Source organism: Mustela putorius, unplaced genomic scaffold, assembly GCF_011764305.1.
Source record: "Mustela putorius furo isolate JIRA1106 unplaced genomic scaffold, ASM1176430v1.1 tig00003983_pilon_pilon_pilon, whole genome shotgun sequence".
NCBI classification, from domain to species: Eukaryota; Metazoa; Chordata; class Mammalia; order Carnivora; family Mustelidae; genus Mustela; species Mustela putorius.
The window spans coordinates 2,420,102-2,442,065 of NW_025422123.1; the positions used below are offsets into that span (position 1 = coordinate 2,420,102).

The 21,964-nt window shown below is 40.2% G+C and overlaps 1 protein-coding gene across 2 annotated transcripts in view; it reads right to left on the reverse strand.

Annotated features, from left to right (window-relative positions):
• DCBLD1 (discoidin, CUB and LCCL domain containing 1) overlaps positions 1-21,964 on the reverse strand; it is a 66,971-nt gene that overhangs the window by 12,286 nt on the left and 32,721 nt on the right. The window contains exons 3-6 of one of the 2 annotated variants that reach the window (XM_045071034.1): positions 15,538-15,672; positions 13,865-13,916; positions 10,408-10,480; positions 4,049-4,182 (exon numbers count right to left, since the gene is read on the reverse strand). In XM_045071034.1, coding sequence (XP_044926969.1) covers positions 4,049-4,182; positions 10,408-10,480; positions 13,865-13,916; positions 15,538-15,672 — 394 coding nt within the window. The remainder of the gene's footprint in view (positions 1-4,048; positions 4,183-10,407; positions 10,481-13,864; positions 13,917-15,537; positions 15,673-21,964) is intronic. The other variant, XM_045071035.1, reaches the window with a different exon arrangement.

Below are 21,964 nucleotides of genomic sequence, written 5' to 3' on the forward strand. Positions count from 1 at the left end.
TGTATCCGGCAACCATGGACAGAAAGAGTCCTGAACGTTGAAATCCTCGGAGAACCGAGAAAGCATCTGGACAAGAGTCTAAGAACCTTCCCATCAAAGCTCTTTTGGCTGTTGTCATTTCAAAGTACCAGGCAATCTACCTCCCTGGAATGGACGTTTTCGTCCATCTTCCTTGTCCACTCTCCAATGGAGACTCCACAGCCCTGCCATTCCGAATAAGGTTCTTTTATAACCTCTGCACTGACTACAGCGCAGCCACCCATCACTTCTCCCAGGAAAAGGCGGACCCACGGGAGGCCCGGCACTTGCCGCCATTCACGATAGCACCAAAGCCGGGGAGAAGATCCAGCTCTCCTAAGTTTTAAAGAAAGGCGCACCTTGTTCACATTCGAAGTTTCATTAATTTATTTAGAGCCTCTATGTGACTGCTTTTTCCATTTTTTTCTCATGTTCCTGCACGAAGTATTACACTTAAAATTTTGCCCAAATAAAGCCACCTGATATCGGGGTAACTCGGAGGGCCTCAACTTGCTCCCACTGCCACAGGACACTAAAATATTTATTTGGCTGTTGTTGAAAAAGAGAAGTTAGGGAAAGAAGGATAGCTGTGGAGTTAGCCGTGGGAAGACACTGCCAAGGAAGCCTCTGCTCGGAACAGCTCTCTGCCTGGCTCTTCTCTGTGATCAGCTGGAATATGTTTTTTCCATTGCCCTCTAGTAAGCTAAATACAACCCCTCAGAGAATTCTATCAGTAAATGAGCCTCCTCTTTTAGAAACGAAGGGGTTCTGAGATGGTCACATATCAGGGTGAATGAATTCAGTCTGATGATTGGAGTTGCCAGCCTTCCCGGAGGGCTCTCCAGAAGCAATCAGGAGGAGGCTGATGTAAACCAAAAGAAAGGCCTTCCCTGCTGGTGGTGTGAGCCTTCACCCTCGGGCTGAGGTCAGACTCTCTTCCTGATTCCATTCTGGTCTCCTCAAATCAAGGAAGTGACCCGACCCGGATGAATCCCAGAAGAACCCTAGATATTTACTTTAGGGACTCCTTCTTCCTCAGCGGCAGCGCTTCCTTCTGTGTTTTTTCCTGAACACCAAACAATCATGTGTGGGAACAGAAGTTCAATGACCGCAGGCACACTACTTCCCCGGCAGTGAACCAGCACAGATCAAAACAGCTGCCCCCCAAAAGCCTGGGAGTTGGGATGAGAGCAAGAGATGTGCTCATGTGTCATTTACTCTTCTCTGCTCAGGACAAAGAGCCAGAGCAAAATCAGAGCTAGAAGGAAGAAGGGACCTTGAAATAATTCTGGACTTTCTCTTCTCACCAAAACAAAAATCCAACAATTTGTTCAAAAAAACCACAGGCAGTGTGAAGTAATACTCTTCCTCATTCATTCCAGGTGGACACTTCTGGACTCTTCTCTTTGCACCAACATTTAATTTCCAATTACATAAAGTGACTTCATCTGTATCAAGCCCAGAAGTAATTAAGAACATGTCTACTTCTCTTTGAGATTTAAATAATTGCTTTTTTTCAAAAGTATAATAAGATCCTAGTAGTACAACCTCAACTTTTTATGATCCTATTTTTCTACAAAAGAAGCATCGAAATGTATACAAACATAGGCAAGAGATTAAAAAAAAAAAAGAAGAAAAAGAAAGAAAGAAAAACAGATTTAAAACCAGAGCAATTCTTTGCTCCTATCCGGAGATGCGGTTCCCAACAAATCCAGGCCACAGCATGGCATCTTCCTGAAATAGTGTCCTGGTGTCAATATATCAGACCATAAAAAATGTAAACAGAAACAGATCCTCAAAAGTCAAGATGAAGCTGACACAGCTTAGTGTGTATAAGTCATCACTTTTATTATAAATCGGAATATAATATTTATGTTCCGAAAACCTTGAGGCAAATACATAAGTGAAAAATATATGTATGCACACGTGTGGCACATGTGTATATAATACATACATGCATATATTTATATAGTACATATGTGTTCATGCATGCATGTATGTATAAATACATGTGTGCATACATAAAATTAAATATAATACACACATATATACATTTTATTTATTTGAGTAAGAATTCTGCTTTCTAAAGGTACTCTGTTACTAAGCTTTTAGATCTTAAATTTGGGACTGATTTGTCTTTGAATGATCACACAATAGGAAAAGAACACTTTGGGACCTCTCAAAGCTAAAAGTCTTATCCAGGGGGAAAGGAGAGGGGAATCCTATCCATTGTAAGCAAGAAACACAAAGACAGAGTGGTGAGCCTCCCCATCAGAGGGCAGACCGCACGCACCCAGTCCTTAGTGGATGGCTGCCTTCTATGGATTATATATAGCATCACTTGCGTGGCTTGTGAAAGACATGGACTGGAAAACCCTGTCCAGTTACCCCACCTGCAGCCCCGACTCAGGAATGCCCATGGGAGCTCTGCCTTTTCCTTCAGCCACCTGCCAGCCAGGGCCCTGGATGCACACATGGCATGCTCACTGCCACAACTCCTCTATGTCCCTCTCTGGGCTTTGACTCTGCTCTCGTGTCCCCATATGCCTGGTTCCTGCCTCCCACCAAATCCAAGACTTGCCTCTTTCATGAAGGTGACCTAACCAGTTTCTCCCCCAACTTCAGCCATGGCTTCCAAATCCTCTCTCTTGTGAACTTAAGACAACACCTCAATCCAGACGTGGGTGTTGGCCCCTAAGTTCATTTATGAGTTCATCAACTGGTTCTTTGGAACTTAAGATACATTTTCCCAAAAAACAGTATTATAACTCAGAGTCAGAATCCCCATTTGAACTACAATATTGCTAAACTAAGCTTTAATATATTTTATATATAAACTAAGGCAGAAGGGGAAGGGAAAAAAAACCTACTATATAACTTTCTCAAAATGACATCAGAGTCACTGTATTTATGTGAACCAGGGAAGCTATCAACCCCCTTATGTAATTTCTTTTCACCAGTTGAGATGGTCCACACCCACTTGGAGAACAGAGCAGAGAAACACGATTGTGTTCTTTCTGCTCACAAGCAGGGACCACAGCAAAATGGCGGGGTGGGGGGTTAGAGTGGGGATGGTTGGTGATCTGCACATGGTCTAGGGAGTGGTAGAGAATACATGCCCTGACCTCCCTTTCCTTACTTCTGGATCCTGAAATGCCTGTAGTCTCTCTTGTGCCGTATTTTGGGGACCAAGACTATGTGACAACCTGTCCAAAAAACACAGGGTCATGGTAGCAGGAAGACATTTCTGGGGCCGATAGGGAGGGGGCGAGAGATAAATACCATGGCTTGAGGATCAAGCCTCCCTCCCAGGCTCCCAGGGACAGCCTCCCTCTAGCCCATTCCAAGCTGCCTGTTTCTATGGGCGACAACCTGGACTACAAGGCAGGCTTGTATTTAGTTCTAACAGCTCTTGTTTTCTACTCCAGAAGCTGAGGAAACCTAAAAGCATTAAAAGCTCAGGTTGAAAAACTGAACAATTGAACAATCGACATATTTTTTTCTCATGAAGCTGTAAGAGCAGAGAATACCAGCAAGCAGAGAGGTGTATGTTAACAAAAGCCCTCTTTTTTTTTTCACTTCCCAACTATTACTCATCACTAGGAGCTTGTCTCCAGGGGATCTTCTCGGGGAGCTTGGCAGTTCTATGGAGGCTTATTTTAGTTCCCCGTCTCCTTCAGTACCTTTGGCAATATTGCAGATAACCAGTAATTTATTAAAACTGGGAAAACTGAAAATGGATTGCCTTTATTTTCTCCTCCCAAAGAACCTGAGAGTAGAAACACTCCTTTGCCCCAGACCTTCAGAGATGTGTCATTTCAACTCACTTGTCTGCATAACCAGTGAGCGTCTTTACTGTTGGGCTGATCTTCCACAAAGACACCGTAAATGCTGCTTGAAGCACTCACACACATTCTTTGCAGCTGACGAACCCTTGGTATCATAAGCCCACTGTCCCTTCCAACTTGTGAGCTGATAAATTATGCCTTTGGGGTCACCTTCTACTCAGAACAAAAGACAAAGTACTTACTCTTTTGAGAGCACACCGTTGGCCAGGATTCCTTCATATCGACTTAGCCCTTTGCGCTGAAGCACGCTGATCTGACCGCCCAACTCATCTGCAATGATTCCTGCATGGATGGCTGCTTTGCACAATAATGAGGTCTGAAATACAGCAATGTCATCACTCACGGCTACTCAAGAACACATTTAAAATATGGTGGGAAGTTTTCATCTTCTTCTAACATGTGGTCAGGATCCTTATTTGACCCACGACATTGCTACATTATAATTCATTTAAATAAAAAGTAAAAGAGGAGGGGAAAGATTATTGTATAGCCATCTCAAAGTGACTTCAGAGTTCCCACATTTACACCAGCTTGGGCACACATCCACTAGAGAGGGAAGTAGGTAATTTACAGTCGTGGTGGCCCCCCAGGGAATAACGCCTCCCAACCATCACGCTCCCATGTAGGTACTCCAATTGATGGCATGGACCTCATAACTTGCTTGGTTCTGCTGCAGATGACACAGCCCAACCAAATGCCACACACGTCATCGTGGCCACCTTTGACCCTCTGGTCCCACCTGATGTGCCACATGACTGCAGGAGCTCTTGTAGACAAGGGGAGATTAAGAACTGACCAGTCCAAATTGCTGACTCACAAACTCATCAGCAAATAACATGGCTAAGGAAAGAATAGCAAAGGGAAAGGGAGAGGGAGAGGGAGAAGCAGCTCCCCATCGAGCAGGAAGCCCTATGCTGGGCTCCATCCCAGGAGGACCCTGGGATCATGACCTGAGCCGAGGGCAGGCATCCAACCAACTGAGCCATCTAGGCACTCCCATGGCTACAATTTTAAGCCACGAAATTTTGGGGTGGCTGGTTAAGCACGAACAGATAACTCATCAGTTTCTTACATCTGCTTTCCCAGATACACCAAGATTATTTGAGAATGTGAACCTTCCATATCACAGTTTCCTTTTATAATTAATTCAGAGATTGAACAAGGCACCAAAAAACAAAACAGTGATGTCAACCACATAATATTAAATGGAACCAAAACTTCACAAAGGTCTTACAGCTATAAGAATGAGCAACCCAGAGCCCAAAGCCTCCATCTCATTTCCTGAGTCTCTTCTGGAAGGGTCAAACAGCTGGCATCTGCTCAGTCCTCCAACACTGCTGCCTGGAGTGACCAAGCAAGTGGGAGCACCTGACCGGCCGGTTAGCAGGTGCCCCTGGGACTGGAACTGGCCCACTGGCAGTGGGGCTGGGGTAGGACTAAAACTCGTTCATGAGGTACCCAGGCCCCGAGGTCCCTGTGGGCACAGACCTGTGTGGGGAAGTGATTAGGCAGTCAGCCCAGGACTGAGGAGCTGAGGAACAGCATTTTCTAAATAAATTTTAGCAATGCCTCACTTCTCCATGATGGCTAATGCCAAACTGAGAAAAGCAGCTCATGAAATTGTGTCTCGGTAAGTGGACTTGGGAATTTCTCTTTGTGTTAACGATAACACTGTTGCCTTAATTTTCCATAGAACAATTCTCTTGGATTAAGGTTATAATATCTGGGGCACGAAGGAGACCAACTGTATTTTGTAATAATGTGGTTGCAATGAAATCAAAAATTTCTGTGATCTTCGATTGAGAGAGCATATATTTCCCAAACTAGATTAAATCTGGAAAATGAGTCAGGTTTGCAATAATGACTATCACAGCCAAAAGAGGGGAAAGTTCCTGACAGAAAAGAAATATGAAAATGCTAAAAGACAGATGCAGACACTACCCTCCTTGATTTTGGAGAAAAAAAGAATTAGAAGATGCAAAAAAGATAATGATCTTTAAACTAAAGAGGCAGCTTGTGGGTGTTTTTTGTTTTTTTCTGGAATGTTCTTTTCTTAAATAGGTTTGTTATCATTGTTTTAGATTCTTGGGATACAAAATGCAGCTGCCAATTGTAATGGAAAAGCTATGAATTTAAATTTGGTAATTTAGCTCATCATCCTGGCTTTGCCTCTAACTCTACCAAGTGTGACTAAGTCATGTCACTACTCTGGACCTGACTTCCCAATTCCTCTGTATAATAAAAAGCCTGGACTGCATGATGTCTGGTATCTTTTCTAGTGGGTGTCATCTTGTGATTCTAATGGGCCCCCTATATACCGACTATAGGGTCCACACACACCTGCCCAGCTCTCTCAGCCTCAAAATGAAAAACAAATTGGTCCAGTGGTCTACTGGGCAGATAATCCCACTGTCCCTGGGATCATCTATCTTCCTTGGAATTTGTTTTGGGGATGGGATGGTCTTTATCCCAGGAGCCCTGCCTAGTGGGTAGCTCTCACTGGACTTGGCATGTCCACGGCCTCCTTGGTTACAAAAGGTCAGGTTTACAAGTCATTAAGCAATAGGACCTAATACAAGCATCATGGGCCAACATACATTCCCATTCTCCATAGTGACCACCATTGAGCGACCTCAATGATATGTATATACCCTTTTAATGGAATTTATTCAATTGCAGCTCATGTTTTCCATAATATCAAACGTGGGCCATAGGATACAACTCCAAGAGACTAACCACCAGATCTGGCTTTTACAGTATTATGATAAAATTATTAGCCCTTTCCAGGATTGTTTCCTTTAAAAAAAAAATCCTCTCTTAGTCAACCAACTTAAATAAAATAGATGTTCACTTAAATTGGAGATTTTTGTTATTAATCTTAAAAATTTACTTTCACTGAACTTGACCCTTAAAAATTCCCTTTTGAAGAGCGGCAGAATTTATACTTTGATTTTCTGGCTATTTTCGAGGTCCAAGCCTTGCTGATATGTAAATATAGGAAAGCCACATCACTGGCCTGTTTTAATTAGTGAACTGCATTGGGTTCAAATGAAATAATTTAAATATAATTCTGTAGGAAAAGAAACGCAACAGACACTGAGAAGAATACCTGTCTGGCTCGTGAAATTGCAGGTTGATGGTATGAACTTCTGAAGTTCACTAAGCCATAAAAGATGGCCAAATAGATCAGCATGAAATAAGACTGCATCAACTTTCAAAAAAGTTATCAAATCATCCCAAAACTGGAGCATTTTCTTATCTTCCTTTAGGGAAACTCAGCTTATACTAAAAAGTATTAACACAGTATTAAAATAAAGTTTAATGTAAGACTAAATAATTTAGCTTGCATTTAATGAAACACGAATAAGGCACATATTTTAAAATGATGGTAAAATGTTAACTTATAGGACACCTAGATGGCTCTGTCGTTTAAGCATCTACTTTCTGCTCAGGTCATGATCCTAGGGTCCTGAGATCAAGTTCTGCACTGGGCTCCTTGCTCAGCGGGGAGTCTGCTTCTCCCTTGCCTGCTGCTCCCCCTGCTTGCGCTTTCTCTCTTTTTCTCTCTGACAGAAAAATAAATAAAATCTTTTAAAAAAAAGTTAAATTATAAAAATGTAATTTACATTCTATCATATGAATTGTTCCTATGTTGCTATAGTCTTTGTAATTACCATATTGGCAACATTTTCTTATAAAAGTAACATGCATTTACTGTAGAAATGTTGGAAAATATTTTTTAAAAAAGTCACTCATACTGCCTTCACCTGGAGACAGTCGTGCGCTGTTATAACATATTTCCCTCTGGCTTTCTGTGGGTGTACAACAGGCCTGGCTTCTCCTCTTCTCCTCCTAAGCCAGGAGCACACCGTGCACTGTCTTCCTTTATTTTAAAGTACTTCTTGAATGTTTGGGGTGAACGGAGAATTTACTAAAACACTTATTAAGGGATGTCTTCCACTTAAAACCAGGTACAGTCAGCAGGCTTGGGAGAAGGTGCCAAGAGAGAAACTGTCCTGGGGGTTTGTTATTTCTGGTCTCCAGGTGAGGCAGGTCTCAAAGAGAAGCCCATTTTATGTAATCGGCATTGGAAGCACATACTAATATAGAAGTCATGGAGGCAGAGTCACATAACCTCAAGAATTCAAAAAGACTGTTAAAGTTCTCTACTGATATTCCTGACAGTTACTTTCTCCGCCCCAGAGCACCTTCCCAGACATATACGGGCCATATCGGACAAATGTTTGTAACACCCACACTTGACACTTCAAGGGACTAGAGCTCACCATTTCTCAAGACATCTCATCCCACCCTACACTGCTCATTTATTCCTTGTATGCAACTGAATCTGGCTTCTCTATAACTCTCATCCTCTGATCCTAGTCCTACCTTTTGGAACAACATAGAATGAACCAATCCCTCTTCTGTCATTGTTCTTTAAGACAATGTATTTCTTTCCTGAGATGGAGCACCTGTTTCATTAACAGCTTCTCTAGTAACTTGTTTTACAGATTCTGTCATCCTGACCTACAGAATATGCTTTGGTTTTGCGAAGATGATTCCAGGAAGGACATGCCACCACTGAACACATTTCCGAAGATGAAGGCACCATGGAGGACAGACTCTAAGATACCCTCCAGGATGCCCGCCTCCTGGCATTCTCCCACCGTGAAATCCCTGTCCATGTTGAAATCCCTATCCATGTCCTGCTGCCTTCTTCTACTAATTGCACATAGCAAAGGTGATGGGATGCCACTCCCAGGATCACATTACCTAAGGCTATAACCTGTCTTACTAGAAGGCTCCCTTGTTAGGAGATTCTCCCTGGGTGAGAACAAGAAGCAAGAAGGGACGTCAGGAAGGCCCAAATGGCAAGAAGCTAAGGATAGCCTCCAGTCAAAATCCAGGAAGAAACCGGGGTCTTCTGTTCGACAATCCATTAGTAAGTGAGTGCTGCCCACACCACGTGAGCTGAAAGGCAAAGCGGAGCCTCAGATAAAGTACAGCCCCAGCTGACAACTTGGATGCACCCTTTTGAGATCCTGAAACAGAGAACACAGCTAAGCTGTACCCAAACTCCTGACCCATGGAACACAAGAGATAACACATGGGTTGTTTTAATTAAGTCTGGAGTCATACTGTCATGTAGCAACAGGTAACTCATACAGCCACGATATCAACATATATGAAAAGGCACCAATAAGGCTTCTTGGAAAAGATTAGTTTTCAAAATACAAATTTTCCCTCCAGGTAAAAGTCATTCCGAAAGCAAATGATATGAAAAACTAACTAGAGTCGAATAGGAAACCTGTTTGTTAGCACTTATGGATCATGTACTCAGGTCTACCATGCAGGAGGCCGTTTATTTACCTGCTGTACTCAAACACAGAGCTCTGTCAAGAGCAAGCGAGATAAACAACTAAAGCAAGAATATTGCACATAATTTTGAAGTTTCTTGTGTGGATGCAAAAATAACAAAGAGACTTTCTGTTGCTGAGAGAAAAGTACACTTCAACTGTTTATATCCCTTAATTTTCTGAAGTCATTTAGAAATAGCCTCTAGTATATCTCAAATTGAGGTATGAGAAATCATTTTAAGATTCAAACAATTTATAGGCCAAATGCATATCCTATGTCAGTCTTGCAAATAAAGACAATACATGATAAAGAAAACAGAGCAAAATAGCAAAGTACGCTACTTCCAGAATCAGGATCTATTAAAAGCAAAAATTAAAGCCAGGTCTGTTTCCTGCCTACTGGAGATGAAATTATCCATCTTCTGGAATATGTATGTTTTCTTTGATGCATGAAGACACGTCAATAATTCTTAGAAAAGTTCCATCACTACACAGATTTTCACATTTCTAATAACTCAAGCCAATTTTCTTATGCTAGAAACTCAACTAGTTTAAGTAGCAATGTTAATATTCAAAAACCGGATACCAAATTTCCAGGATTAAGATCTGTAAATAGTAAGAAATGATGTGGAGACAGGATATATACTTTAGACAAACGACTTCTTAAGAATGTATTTTTCTCTGGGAACAACATATACAATGGAGAGTCTTGTTCTGTAGAAGAAACTGGGGGTGCGAGGAAGGACGGACTAATACAGAAGTGCTAGGGCTGCTGGCTTTCCTGGTCCCAGACGTGATGTTGTTACTCTGTGATGTGAACGGGCATGTCCTTGGCTATTACATGAACCAACGGAAGCATTAAAATAAAGAAATAAATTACAAAAAAATACCAGATGACCTCTTATAAAAAAAAATAGATGGAATTATACTCATAGGTTTTGAAAAGGGTTTTATTTACCATTTCACTTACCATGCTTAAGTGGAAATGCTAAAAACAGGAAGGCATGCATTAATAAATCTTGTTTTTTATACTTATTTCATTTATTCTCAGAAAAAAGAGAATTGTGCATTTACCTACAGAGTTTTAGATCTTATTTGACATGACTTTATGATGAATTTAGGCAGAGCAATAAACACTTTTTAAAAATTTCCTTCCTGCCCTAAAATTACCCTCAATTACTTACATCTCTGTATCCATCCACCAGATTCCCAGAAATGTCTCCTGCAATGTCTCGACAACCAGCTGGGCAGAATTTGCTGGAAAAAGGAAATAAAGAATTGATATTTTATTAAATTACACTTAAACTAAAAAGTATAAATTATACTTAAATGTATTTTCTCTCCTCCACAGAATATGCAGGAGGAAATATTTTTTTTAATTTTTTAATTTTTTTTAAAGATTCATTCATTTTAGAGAGAGAGAATCCTCAAGCAGACTCCGCACCGGGGGCAGAGCCTGACCTGGGCTTGATTCCAGGACCCTGAGATCATGACCTGAGCCAAAATCAAGAGTCAGCCCCTTAACCAACTGAGCCACCCAGACACCCCAGGCATATTTTGTTTTAATAAAAAATCAGAAACTGACTTGTGAAAACACAGATTAATCTAAAATGTAAACCTGAAGGCAAGTTTTACACAATAATTATTTGTTTTATACAAGGATGCATTATTAATTCTATTAAACAACGAGCTTCCCTAATGTATCTTAACTGATTCAAAGGTGTCTAAGATATATTTTTTATTTTTATTTATTTTTATTTATTCACTTTTTAAAAGTTTATTTATTTATTTTAGTAATCTCCACACCCAACATAGGCTTGAACTCATGACCTAGAGATCCAGAGTTGCATGCCCTTTGGACTGAGCCAGCCAAGCACCCCTCCAAGATATAATTTTTAAAAAGAAAATTCTAAACATTATACATAGCATGATCTTGTTTTTATAAAAAGATATGCTTAAAATATATAAAATAACAACTTGTGTTTTTCATGAATATAAAGAAGACAAGGAAGATTATCTCTGGATTCTCTCCAAGAACAGTATTTTGAGAAACTTTCACTTTCTGTGCCATTTGACTCTCTAATATCTTGATTCAGTCTACTAGCACTCACTCCCCAATAATAACTTAATGGAAACCACATATGAAAATTTAAATATTCTAGTAGCCACATTAATCAGGTAAAGAAAAAAGGCAGAACTAATAAAATATCCTAGCTAACCCAATATATTCAAAGTTTACCATTTCTACATGTAATGAACAAAAGTTTTTCAACAAGATATTTCCAGCCTTTTCATTCTGTATTAAGTCTTCAAAATCTGTAGTTTATTTTATACCCATAACATATCTGAATTTGGACTAGTCACAGTTTATAAGTCTTTTATAGTCACACATGGGTAGTGATGATCTACATTAGGTATAAATTACTTGTGTAATCAGAATAAAAGGTATACATATATTTTTCAGGTTTACTGTGATATAACTGCAAAACATAAGATATTTTAAATATATATCATGATGATTTGGTATATGTTACCCAACTAGTAAATTAATATATCCATCACCTCACATATATTAATATATAAATGTATATATTTAAATATACACACACACATATAACATATATATTTTTGGCAAGAACATTTAAATTCTACTCTCAGCAAATTTCAGGCATAGAAATCACTGTTATCTGCTACAGTCATGGTACACATTAGATTTTCAGACCTTATTCACTTGATGGCTGCATATATTTATATCTCTGTATCAGATACTTGACCAGTCATATCAAGGCCAATGCATAAAGACTATATAGACTCAATTAAGTTCAATTTTGCTGTCAAATGAATTTAGGTTTGCACTAATCAGGTATTGCCATCAAATGAGTTACAAAAACCTCTGGACTTATTATTATTATTATTATTTTAAGATTTATTTATTTACTTGAGAGAGCGAGAGAATATGAGTGGGAGGGGCAGAGGAGAGGGAGACTCTCAAGCAGACTTCACGCTGAGCACAGAACCCGGGCAGAGCTTGATCTCATGACCCAGCGATGATGACCTGAGCAAAAAGCAAGAGTTGGGTGCTTAACCGACTGCACCATCCAGGCGCCCCAAAATCTTTTGACTTTTAAAGCTTTCTACATTTCACAATCACAGATGAGGGAATGTGGACCTGTACTAGTCACACACCTCATCTTACCTAAACATTACAAAACGGCTGGGCTGTAGCCTATACGGTCTGGCATCATAAGCCCGCAGACCTGAGTATATTCTCTTCTGTAGGACAGGAAAGGACCACTGATGTCCAGAGGCCGTATTGCCATTGGGACTCTATAGGTACGGCTGGAAAGATCTCAGAGAAGGCTGGCATTTGTCCATGATGAATGAACAGCAAGTTTATAGGGTAAATGTAATTATTGGTCATTTTAATTATTGTCTAATTATTTATATTATTGGCCACTTTCTTTTTTATCTGCTAGACTTAATATTAGTTAACACTAGACTTGATTCTGCATATAAAATAATCTCATTTACTAGCATATCCGAGATGGTCAGGACCATGGACTCTCATGCCTGACTGTCTGGGCATACTCATGAAGTGTGTAGCCCTGGGAGAGCTACTTAACTGCTTTGTGCTTCTGTTTTCAGGGTCTGACAGAACCTACCTTCAGGCCCACTGGAACATTCACTTGAGTTATTTATATGCAAAGCCTAGGGAGCTGTGACTGGCATGAAGAAAGCACTCTAAGGAGCTCTAGCTGTTGTTAGTGGTGTTACTGACAGTCTCCTCTAGACCAGTGATTCTCAACAGGGTGTGAATTTTGCCTGCCCTGGAAGACATCTGGCAATATCTGGAGACATTTTTGGTTATCACGACCAGCACACAGAGGGTGGAGGCCAGGGATACTGGTGATAGTGAATATCCAACAAGGCACAGCACAGCTCTTCATAACAAAGAATCATCTGACCCAAAATAACAATGGTGGCAAGGCTGAGAAATTCTGCTCCAGACTGCTTTTACTTTATAGACCAGGAAAGGTACATCAAAAAGATTCAGTAATTTTTCCACTTAAAGTAAAGCTGGAATCAAAAATTTCATCTCCTTTTCTCAGTAAGTTTCGCTTTTGCGAGAAAGAAAAAATGAACTCCTTCTGAACATGAAGGAATTACCAAAAGTCACTTCCAAATGCTGGCCAAGTTAAAAACAAAACAAAACAAAACACTTTCTAGACTCCACTATGGCTCATTGGTACTCATAGTAGAACTCAGGGGTCAGCAAATTGTAGCTCATGGCCAAATCCACACTGCTATTTGTTTTTGTAAATAAAGTTTTATTGGAACACTGCCACACACATTTGTTTACATACTGTCCATGACTGCTTTCATATCACAGCAGCAACAGAAACTGTGAATAGATACAAAAGAGACTACATTGCCTGCAAAATTGAAAATATTTACTATCTGGCCCTGGACATAAAGTTTGCTAATCTCTGCTGTACAGGAAAGCATTTGTATTCATTACTTACAAAATAAATGACTTTAAAAACATTAAATACAAATAAGGTACTTTATCTGGTTTAATGTGAAGGAAAACATAATGTCCAGCGACATATGCCTGCAGCACAGCCTGGACACTGTATTTACCTGTATTCTGTGTTCAAGTAATGGTTAGCGCGTTCCAAACACGTTATCAAATCTGTCACAAAAAAAGATAATTGCAATAAGGAAACTGAATGGAAGGATACTCATGCTCAAAAAAAAAAAAGAATTTTAAGTAATTTTAAATAAAAAAAGGATTTAAAAAAATTTTTTTAAAGATTTTATTTATTTGAGAGAGAGTGAGGTGTAAGAGAGCACAAGGTGGGGGGTGGTGAGGGAGAAGTGGAGGGAGAGGGAGACACAGACTCCCTGTTGAACAGGGAACCCAATGTGGGACTTGATCCCAGCACCCTGAGATCATGACCTGAGCAGAAGGCAGAAGCTTAACTGACTGAGCCACTCAGGCACCCTTAAAAATGGATTTTTAAAAAGCATTTATTCACTATCTAGTTATTATCTGAATTTGTCCATTTAAAAATAAATTAAAACTGAGAATACTGTCTTCAGGATTTAACCGATTTCCTCCATTTCTCATTTCTACCACCAACCATGGTTTTTCAGCAATTGCCCAGTGAATGGTAACAGGAACTATTTCAAACAGAAAAACCAACACTGGTTCATTACTGTCCACCACATGCCTACAAAGATCATGTGTATAATAACCTCCCTTGGCAAGAGGAAAACAATTTCAAAAGCCTGATGTAGTTCATAGAGAAGATTTGAGAACATTTTAAGTTAGCAGTTTAGCTAGAGGCATCTGAATGACCATGGAGCCACATGCTTATTGAGAATATAACCTTTCCACTTTGATCAGTCAGGACCAAGGACTTAAAAAAAGAGAATGCTCTTTGGGAAACAGAACTAAATAAACACCCAGCAATGGGCATGCTAAAATGCAATGGATTTTAATGCATTTAGATCAACCTAGGATAGTTTCCAAAATATTCCACACTTGCTGCAAAAATTCTTTCTTTCCTTAACATATTCAGTAGTTTTTAGGGAGCAACATATGGTGAACGCTCAACCTGCTGGGGTCTGTTGGGATTGGCCAGATTTGATTGGCTGAGAGGGAAATGAAGGCGCACCCCCTTTCTAGAACATTTCTGCCAGCAGGGACCGAGAGTAGAAACTCTGGGTACGTCTGTGACCCTGGGCAGCCATGGAGTGTGGATACAGAAATCACCCTGGAGCACAAGAGGTCTGGACAAGAGGTCATGCTTTCCTTCCTCATCAGTTTTTATGCTCCCCTTCTCTCGTGCTCAAGTGTCAGCTCCAAGGTTAAGGCACACTGTGACAGTGACTTCACATGTGACTCATACTCCCATTTTGCTTCCTCCATGCTGGTGCACTGTGTATGTGAGTGGATGCAGGGCGTGGAGGGTAAAGGTGCCACTGGTTCAAAGGCTTGTTCCCTAGGCTAAGAAACGTTGGGGAGGGCTCCAGAGAATAACTAGACCTTAAAGTCCCAAAGATGCATCATCCAAGGTTTCTAAGAATAATGAGATCAACCTCTCTCACATAGGTCAATTGATCAATCTTGATAAAAGCATTCCTAACTGCTTACAAAGACACTGCATCCTTCTCTTTCTTCACATATTCTATACTAGGTCACAATTCTGTCCCATGATGGTGATAAAAGGAGCAAGAGGAATTCTTAGACAGACACAAGTTGACAGATCTGGCCACCTAGATCTGTACCACCAGATCTTCTGCTATACCTGGATGGTCACTGCTGGCATAGGTCAGCAAAAATCCCCGCCCTGAAATGTGGGATCCACTCTCAAAGCGAACAGTGACTTCGTTCGTGTTCAATAGGAGTTCTTTGGGGACAGGCAAACTTCCACAATATGGTCCTAAAAACAAAGCACACTTTTGGCACATTCAAAACTTAGACCAGCACAAAGAATTGGTATATGGTATTTTTTTTCCTTAAAGGTGAATTTTAGAAGACAACGCATATTTAAGATTGCAGTTGTTACCCAACTGAAACTTATTATTAGAACTTATAATTAGTGCCTAAATGTGGACTTGATGATACTGCCAAGCCAAGGGGAGGGGTGTGGCTAAATCTAGATAAGCAATAGGCTGAACTAGCTAATTGTGAACGACCCAAGAGATAGGTTTCAGTTTTTGTAAAAGACTAACAAAGGTCAAATACATTAGATAGTCAAGAAAATGTTTTCACAGAGGTGATATTCTAGGGGTCTCCTGAATTTGCTAGGAGAAACTCACAAATATTTTTTCAAGGAGTTTTCCAGAATTAAAAGACAGTTCAACGCAAGGTAACAATCTTATTCTCATGCAGTTTACACATTTATTTCTCTCTTACAGTACCTTTTGGTTAACCCATACAATTTATTTTGATTTGCAAAATGAAGTTTATAAAAAACCAGAAGAAATTTCTAAAGGCTTTTGAAATACTGTAGTATAAATTATGCAATTAAGAGTACAGTACATCATTTCTAGAATAAGTTAGTTGAAAAGCAATAGGAAGCTCCATGAACTTTTAAAAGTCAAAATTAGATTTGGAACTAAAAAAGAAAAAAAGACCTTCCTCAAACTACTCAAGTTTAAGTTTAGTTTGTAAACTGTCCTCTTGAAAATCATGTATGTAAGACATAGTAATTCTAAGAAAATAGGGATTAACAAGCGAAGTTTGAAGACAAGGGGTTCTTCATTAACTTCTCCCCAAACAAAACAGTATGGAAGGAGTCAACAGCAACACCGGGTTAACAGTCCACAGTGACAGCCGTGTCGACAACAGGTTAAGGAAGGAGGAGGGAAAGAAAAAGGTTTGGAAGAGGATGAGGAACCCCCCACTAAGCATTTCTCTCCTGCTATATGGACTTCTCTTTTGTCCTGTCCAGGTCTCACATTTGGAAGTTGTAATTGAATAAAAGAGAAATGTTGTGTGTTTATCTTCATGCCTCAACTCTCTGTTGTTCCCTATTATTAAGTTATAGTGAAATCCAAATAAAAAATGATGACTTACCTCTTTAGAGATTACTCATCATATACAATTGTTTTACATGAAATAGTAGCAAACTGCTTAGAACAGCACCTAGCATATAATGAGAACTGCAGACATACTTAGTAATTAGTATAAGTAGTTAAATAAATGAATGAATGAATGAATACATTAAGAGAAACAAATAAATAATTTCTATTTTCCTTTTAGACTATGTTCCGTGGGGTGAGAAACTTTTTTATCCATCACTTTATCACCGGCAGTTTATACGAGACCTGGTATGTGGTGGCCTTCAAACATTGTTAGAACTGGAATAAAGTTAAATGTTTTTCTGTTTGTAACAGTTTTGAAAAGCCAAACCTGATTATAAAGATGCATGAAAGATTTAATCCTGGCATTATAAAAAATCATGAAGAAGTCAGGAAGAGAAATGTGGAAAAGCAAGAAAGGAAAGAAAATCATTAGTGTAATAAATATATGGTCGTTTGTAAACTTTAACAGTGCTTGCAGCATGGTAAAGAAGCAATTTATATTAAATCCATTTTTTGGTAGAGTTATGTAGAATAAACATTTTTTCACAATTAAAGTGAGTCAGGTTACTATACTTGACTTTTGCAACTTTGTTTTACATATGTTAGAAATTCCTTTGTTCTCTGCACAGATCAGTGCAAATCTAAGAATAAAAATGAAATAACAAGTAATGTGTTGCTATTGGTAAATCAGAATATTTTTCTAACCACACTTATCTTTCCCAGGAGGAAATAATAGTGTATATACTCCTCTCCAAACCGTGATAATGATACAAATCCCTCCTCCAGTTTCTGCAGCATTCCAATGAGTCCTAATAAACAGTGAGGGAAGCAAATCTAAACTGATGATCAGTGAGAACTTGTTTGGATTTTTCTAGTTCAAATACATTTTGTACTTAATTATTTATATATGTAATTTTAAGGTGTACTGTATATTCATTTGATACACTGGTATACTTTAATATGATTGTCATTATAAGGATAATTAGCACATCCATCATGTTACATAATTATTTCTTTTTGTAGTTGGAATAATTAGGTCTAGTCTCTTAGTAAGTTTGGCATTCGTACAATTGACCCTCAAACAATGTGGTGGTTAGGGATGCCAACCCCCGCGTAGCTGACCATGTAGCTGAAAACCCATGGATAATATTTGACTTTCCAAAACTTTTTTTTTTTAAAGAAATTTATTCATTTTAGAGAAGCATAGGCCCACTTGGGGGGGGGGTGTGTGGGCAGGGATTAGGAAGGTGGGGGAGGGGCAGAGGAAAGAGAAACTCTCAGGCAGACTCCCAAGGATGGGGCTCAATGGCGGGTGGGGGATGGGGGGTTTCAATCCCAGGACCCCAAAGTCATGACCTGACAGAAAATCAAGAGTTGTTCACCCCACTGACTGAGCCACCCAGGTGTCCCTCTTGACTCTCCAAAAACTTAACCATAACAACCTACTGTTGACCAGAAGCCTTACCAGTAAGTGACACAGTCAATTAACACATATTTTGTATATTATATATATTATATACTGTATTCTTATAATAAAGTAAGCTAGAGAAAAGAAAGCATTAAGAAAATCATAAGGTAGAGAAAACACACTTACAGTACTGTATTAGAAAAATTCATGTGTAAGCGACCTGCATAATTCAAACCTGCATTGTTCAACAGTCAATTTCAATACTGCGGTCTATTTTCACAATACTGTGAATTAGATTGAAGCATATTTACTCCTCATTGCAAGCCCGTACCCTTAAATAACATCAATCTGCCCACCCCAGCGCACCACGGTCCCCTGGTAACCACGTCCTTTTATTCTGTTTTTATGAGCTTGGCTGTTTAAGATTCCACATATAACTGATATCATGCAGTACTTATCTTTCTCTGTCTGACTTATCTCACTTAGCATAGTGCCCTCAAGGTCCATTTCTATTGTTGTAAATGGCAGGATGTCCTTCTTTCTCATGGCTAAATAACTGGAATTTTTTTTTTTTTTTTTTTTTTTTTTTAGATTTTTATGGAACATTTGAAAGGAAAGCTTGCAACACTGCATGCATCTTCCACAAAGAGACAAGAGTGCATGTCATCATGCTAGGTTGTTACACAATACATATAACTTCCTACCCACCCAAAACACAAAACTATAGTAAAACTCTAATTTGGTTGTATCCTCCCACAGTCATGATAGGAATGTAAATATTCCTGGAAGAAGTTCAAAGATAAAATGTAAACACACACACTCCTTCAATCACTTTTACCCCCTCAGGCACCAGTCTCTCTTCCACTATAAGTAAACCCTAGATAGGATGGGATATACCCTCTCCTATCAACGCAAGATTTAAACTACTCTGTTAGGGTCCTCACCGCTCAACCATCCCCAGGGGCAGAGGCAGCATTACGCAAGCAGGGAGACTCGAAGTCCAAGTCCAACCCTGCCTGTTGTATTGTCTGTGGCAAAACATCCATTATTTCCTGTCTGAAGGCCTGACAGATAGACAGATTCCTTCTCACAGAATGGAAGTTAATAACTGCATTCTTCGAGTTACAAGGGAAAAGAGACTGACTGGTGGTAAGAGGGAAAAATAATGAATGGGTAGGCACTGAAGGAACCGACCAGTCTGTCCCAATCAGCGTTTTCAGTTTTTCAGCCAAACTCTATGGAGGATTATAGCTCTTCTTATGACAAAGCCATCCTCCGCCCATGCCTGGCCATACAATGTGTTTCTCTGTTAGTATTCTCCATCGAGGCTTTTAAAAAGGGGCTAGCTTGTATTTCTACATTCCCAAAGACAACTCCAAAGGAAACCCAGTATTGGCTTGGTGACTTCTAAAATGATCATGGTTGTGGTCTCCGTCCTGAGCCCCTGTCCTTCTGGAAGGGGTCTTAAGAACAGTAGCAGACCTGAACAGAGGACTCCCAGTTCTGGATGCATGTGTGCTTCACACCTGGCCTGGCCATGCTGTGTGTTCTGCAGCACATGGACTTGCTAACTTCCATCTTCCCTCCCCTCAGTCGCAGTCAGGGAGGTGGGTTCCATCTCACTCTGCACTGGGGAAAGGCAGTTCATCAAGCAGGCAGACAAATCAGGAAAAATAAATACCTCTACCTTTTGTGAAATAAAATTGGTAGCCCTGGATTGTGGGAAGAGCCCTCAGTGATGCCGAATGGAATAGTGTTGTGGCATTTGGCACCGCACGTGAGACCAAGACCTAGCAGACAATGCACTGATTCCATGCACAAAGGAAGAAAGGGCCAGGAACCGTAGGAGCTGCCTTCACTGAGCACAGTAGGCCAGTTCCTCTCAACACATCCCTTGTTTGGAGCTACTGTTCCATGAGCAGCTGTGGGGGAAACCTTTCATCTTTCCAAGTGTGAATAAAAGAAAACTGTCCTACAAGGAAGAATGAACTGTCTGCCCGAGCCAAGCCCAAATCCTCTTGTTCTTCTGGCAGTCTTGACAGTCCATTCCGTACCGCGATTTATGCCACGACAACATTCTCTGTGGACTGTCGCAGACGCCACATTACAAGGCAATAACAGTTTGGTTAATGACTGCTCCAAGCCATGTCAGGCGGCTCTGTGCTTTTCATCTTGAAACAGATGACACTAAGTTATTGTTTCGTTTGTGAGAAGGATGTGCTTAAAAACTGGGGTACATGCCATTTAGAAGCAAAAATAAACACAAACCCAGGGACTGCCTCCCCATCCTGATGCATACTCTCAGTGGTGAGAAACAAGAGACCTGACTCTTGAGAGATCTGTCATAAATTAAACAGCAAGAAGACAACGTCCTAAAAACTTTCATCAACCTTATGAACACCCTCTACAGCACACATGTAATTTCTCACGAGAGAGAAGAACCTGATAAGCCTAAGTGACCCGTCCCACGAGTGTCCCAGCCACACGGCACATAACCAGCGGCCAGGAAAGTGGCTGCTGGCGCGACCCACGTTTGTACTGGGAGGCGTGCTGATGAGGCAATCTCTAGAAATGCTGAAGCTGCAAACGCCTTTACACTGGCATCTGTTTCCCACTTGCTTTTTCATTGCAGTCAAACGACATGGTTTGTCCTGGCTCGCAGACTGAAATAGGGTCATCGTACAAAATTACAGAATTTTCAGGGCCATTTTCTTCGAAAAGGAAGGGAATTAGCATAAAAAAAGGATATTCCTGGATGGTGCTATTAAAACCATAGTCACGTAAGAATGTAAGTGGCATCCCTGGAGAGTTCTGGTCTCTGGTTCCCAGACAAAAATCAGTGACAGATGATAAATGAATCAGGCAGATTCCAAGACAAAGGTGTGGCTTTCCTTGAGGCTCCGGGATCAGGTCAAGAAACGCCTTAAAGCTAGAGCTCAGAGGGGCTCCTGGGTGGCTCAGTGGGTTAAAGCCTCTGCCTTCAGCTCAGGTCATGGTCTCAGGGTCCTGGGATCGAGTCCCATATCAGGCTCTCTGCTCTGCGGGGAGGCTGCTTCCCTTCCTCTCTCTCTGCCTGCCTCTCTGCCTACTTGTGATCTCTGTCTGTCAAATAAATAAATTAATATTTAAAAAAAAAAAAGTCTAGAGTTCAGAACCCACCTAGGCCGTTACTCCTCTCCCAACAAAAGATGGCAACTGACACTAAGTGACAGTGTTTCCAGGGAAGGGTCTGGCAGAAAGGAGGAGGGGGAGGAGGCCCATAGCTTTTTCTCCTTGAGGCTTATGGTTATGTCAATGAGACACCTTGTGTGGAAGGGTCTGGCTGATAGAAGTTTAGGATGCTTTCTGACTTCTATCATGGCATAAAAGACAAAACAAAATAAAACAAAAACAAATAAACAAAAAGCAGTCCTTCTCAAGTAGACCCAATTGGAGGAGAATGAATGTACTTCAGAGGCCCAAAACAACTTTGCACGAGCTAGGAATTTCTTTGAAGGCTGTTTTTTAGTATTATTTTTAAAAGTCGTGAAAATTTTGCATTCTTCATAATATGTCTGGGAGACATAAACCACTTAGAAAATAGACGCTACCAATCTTGTGTTTTTTCCCTATTTAGGATTTTTCTAAAAATCAACAGACAAGGCATAATGATTAGATCTTAATGCAGTGTGCCCGATATGTATCATTCCAAAAATTATCACAGAAAACTTGTTGTAATCAAAACACTTAGCCTCGTT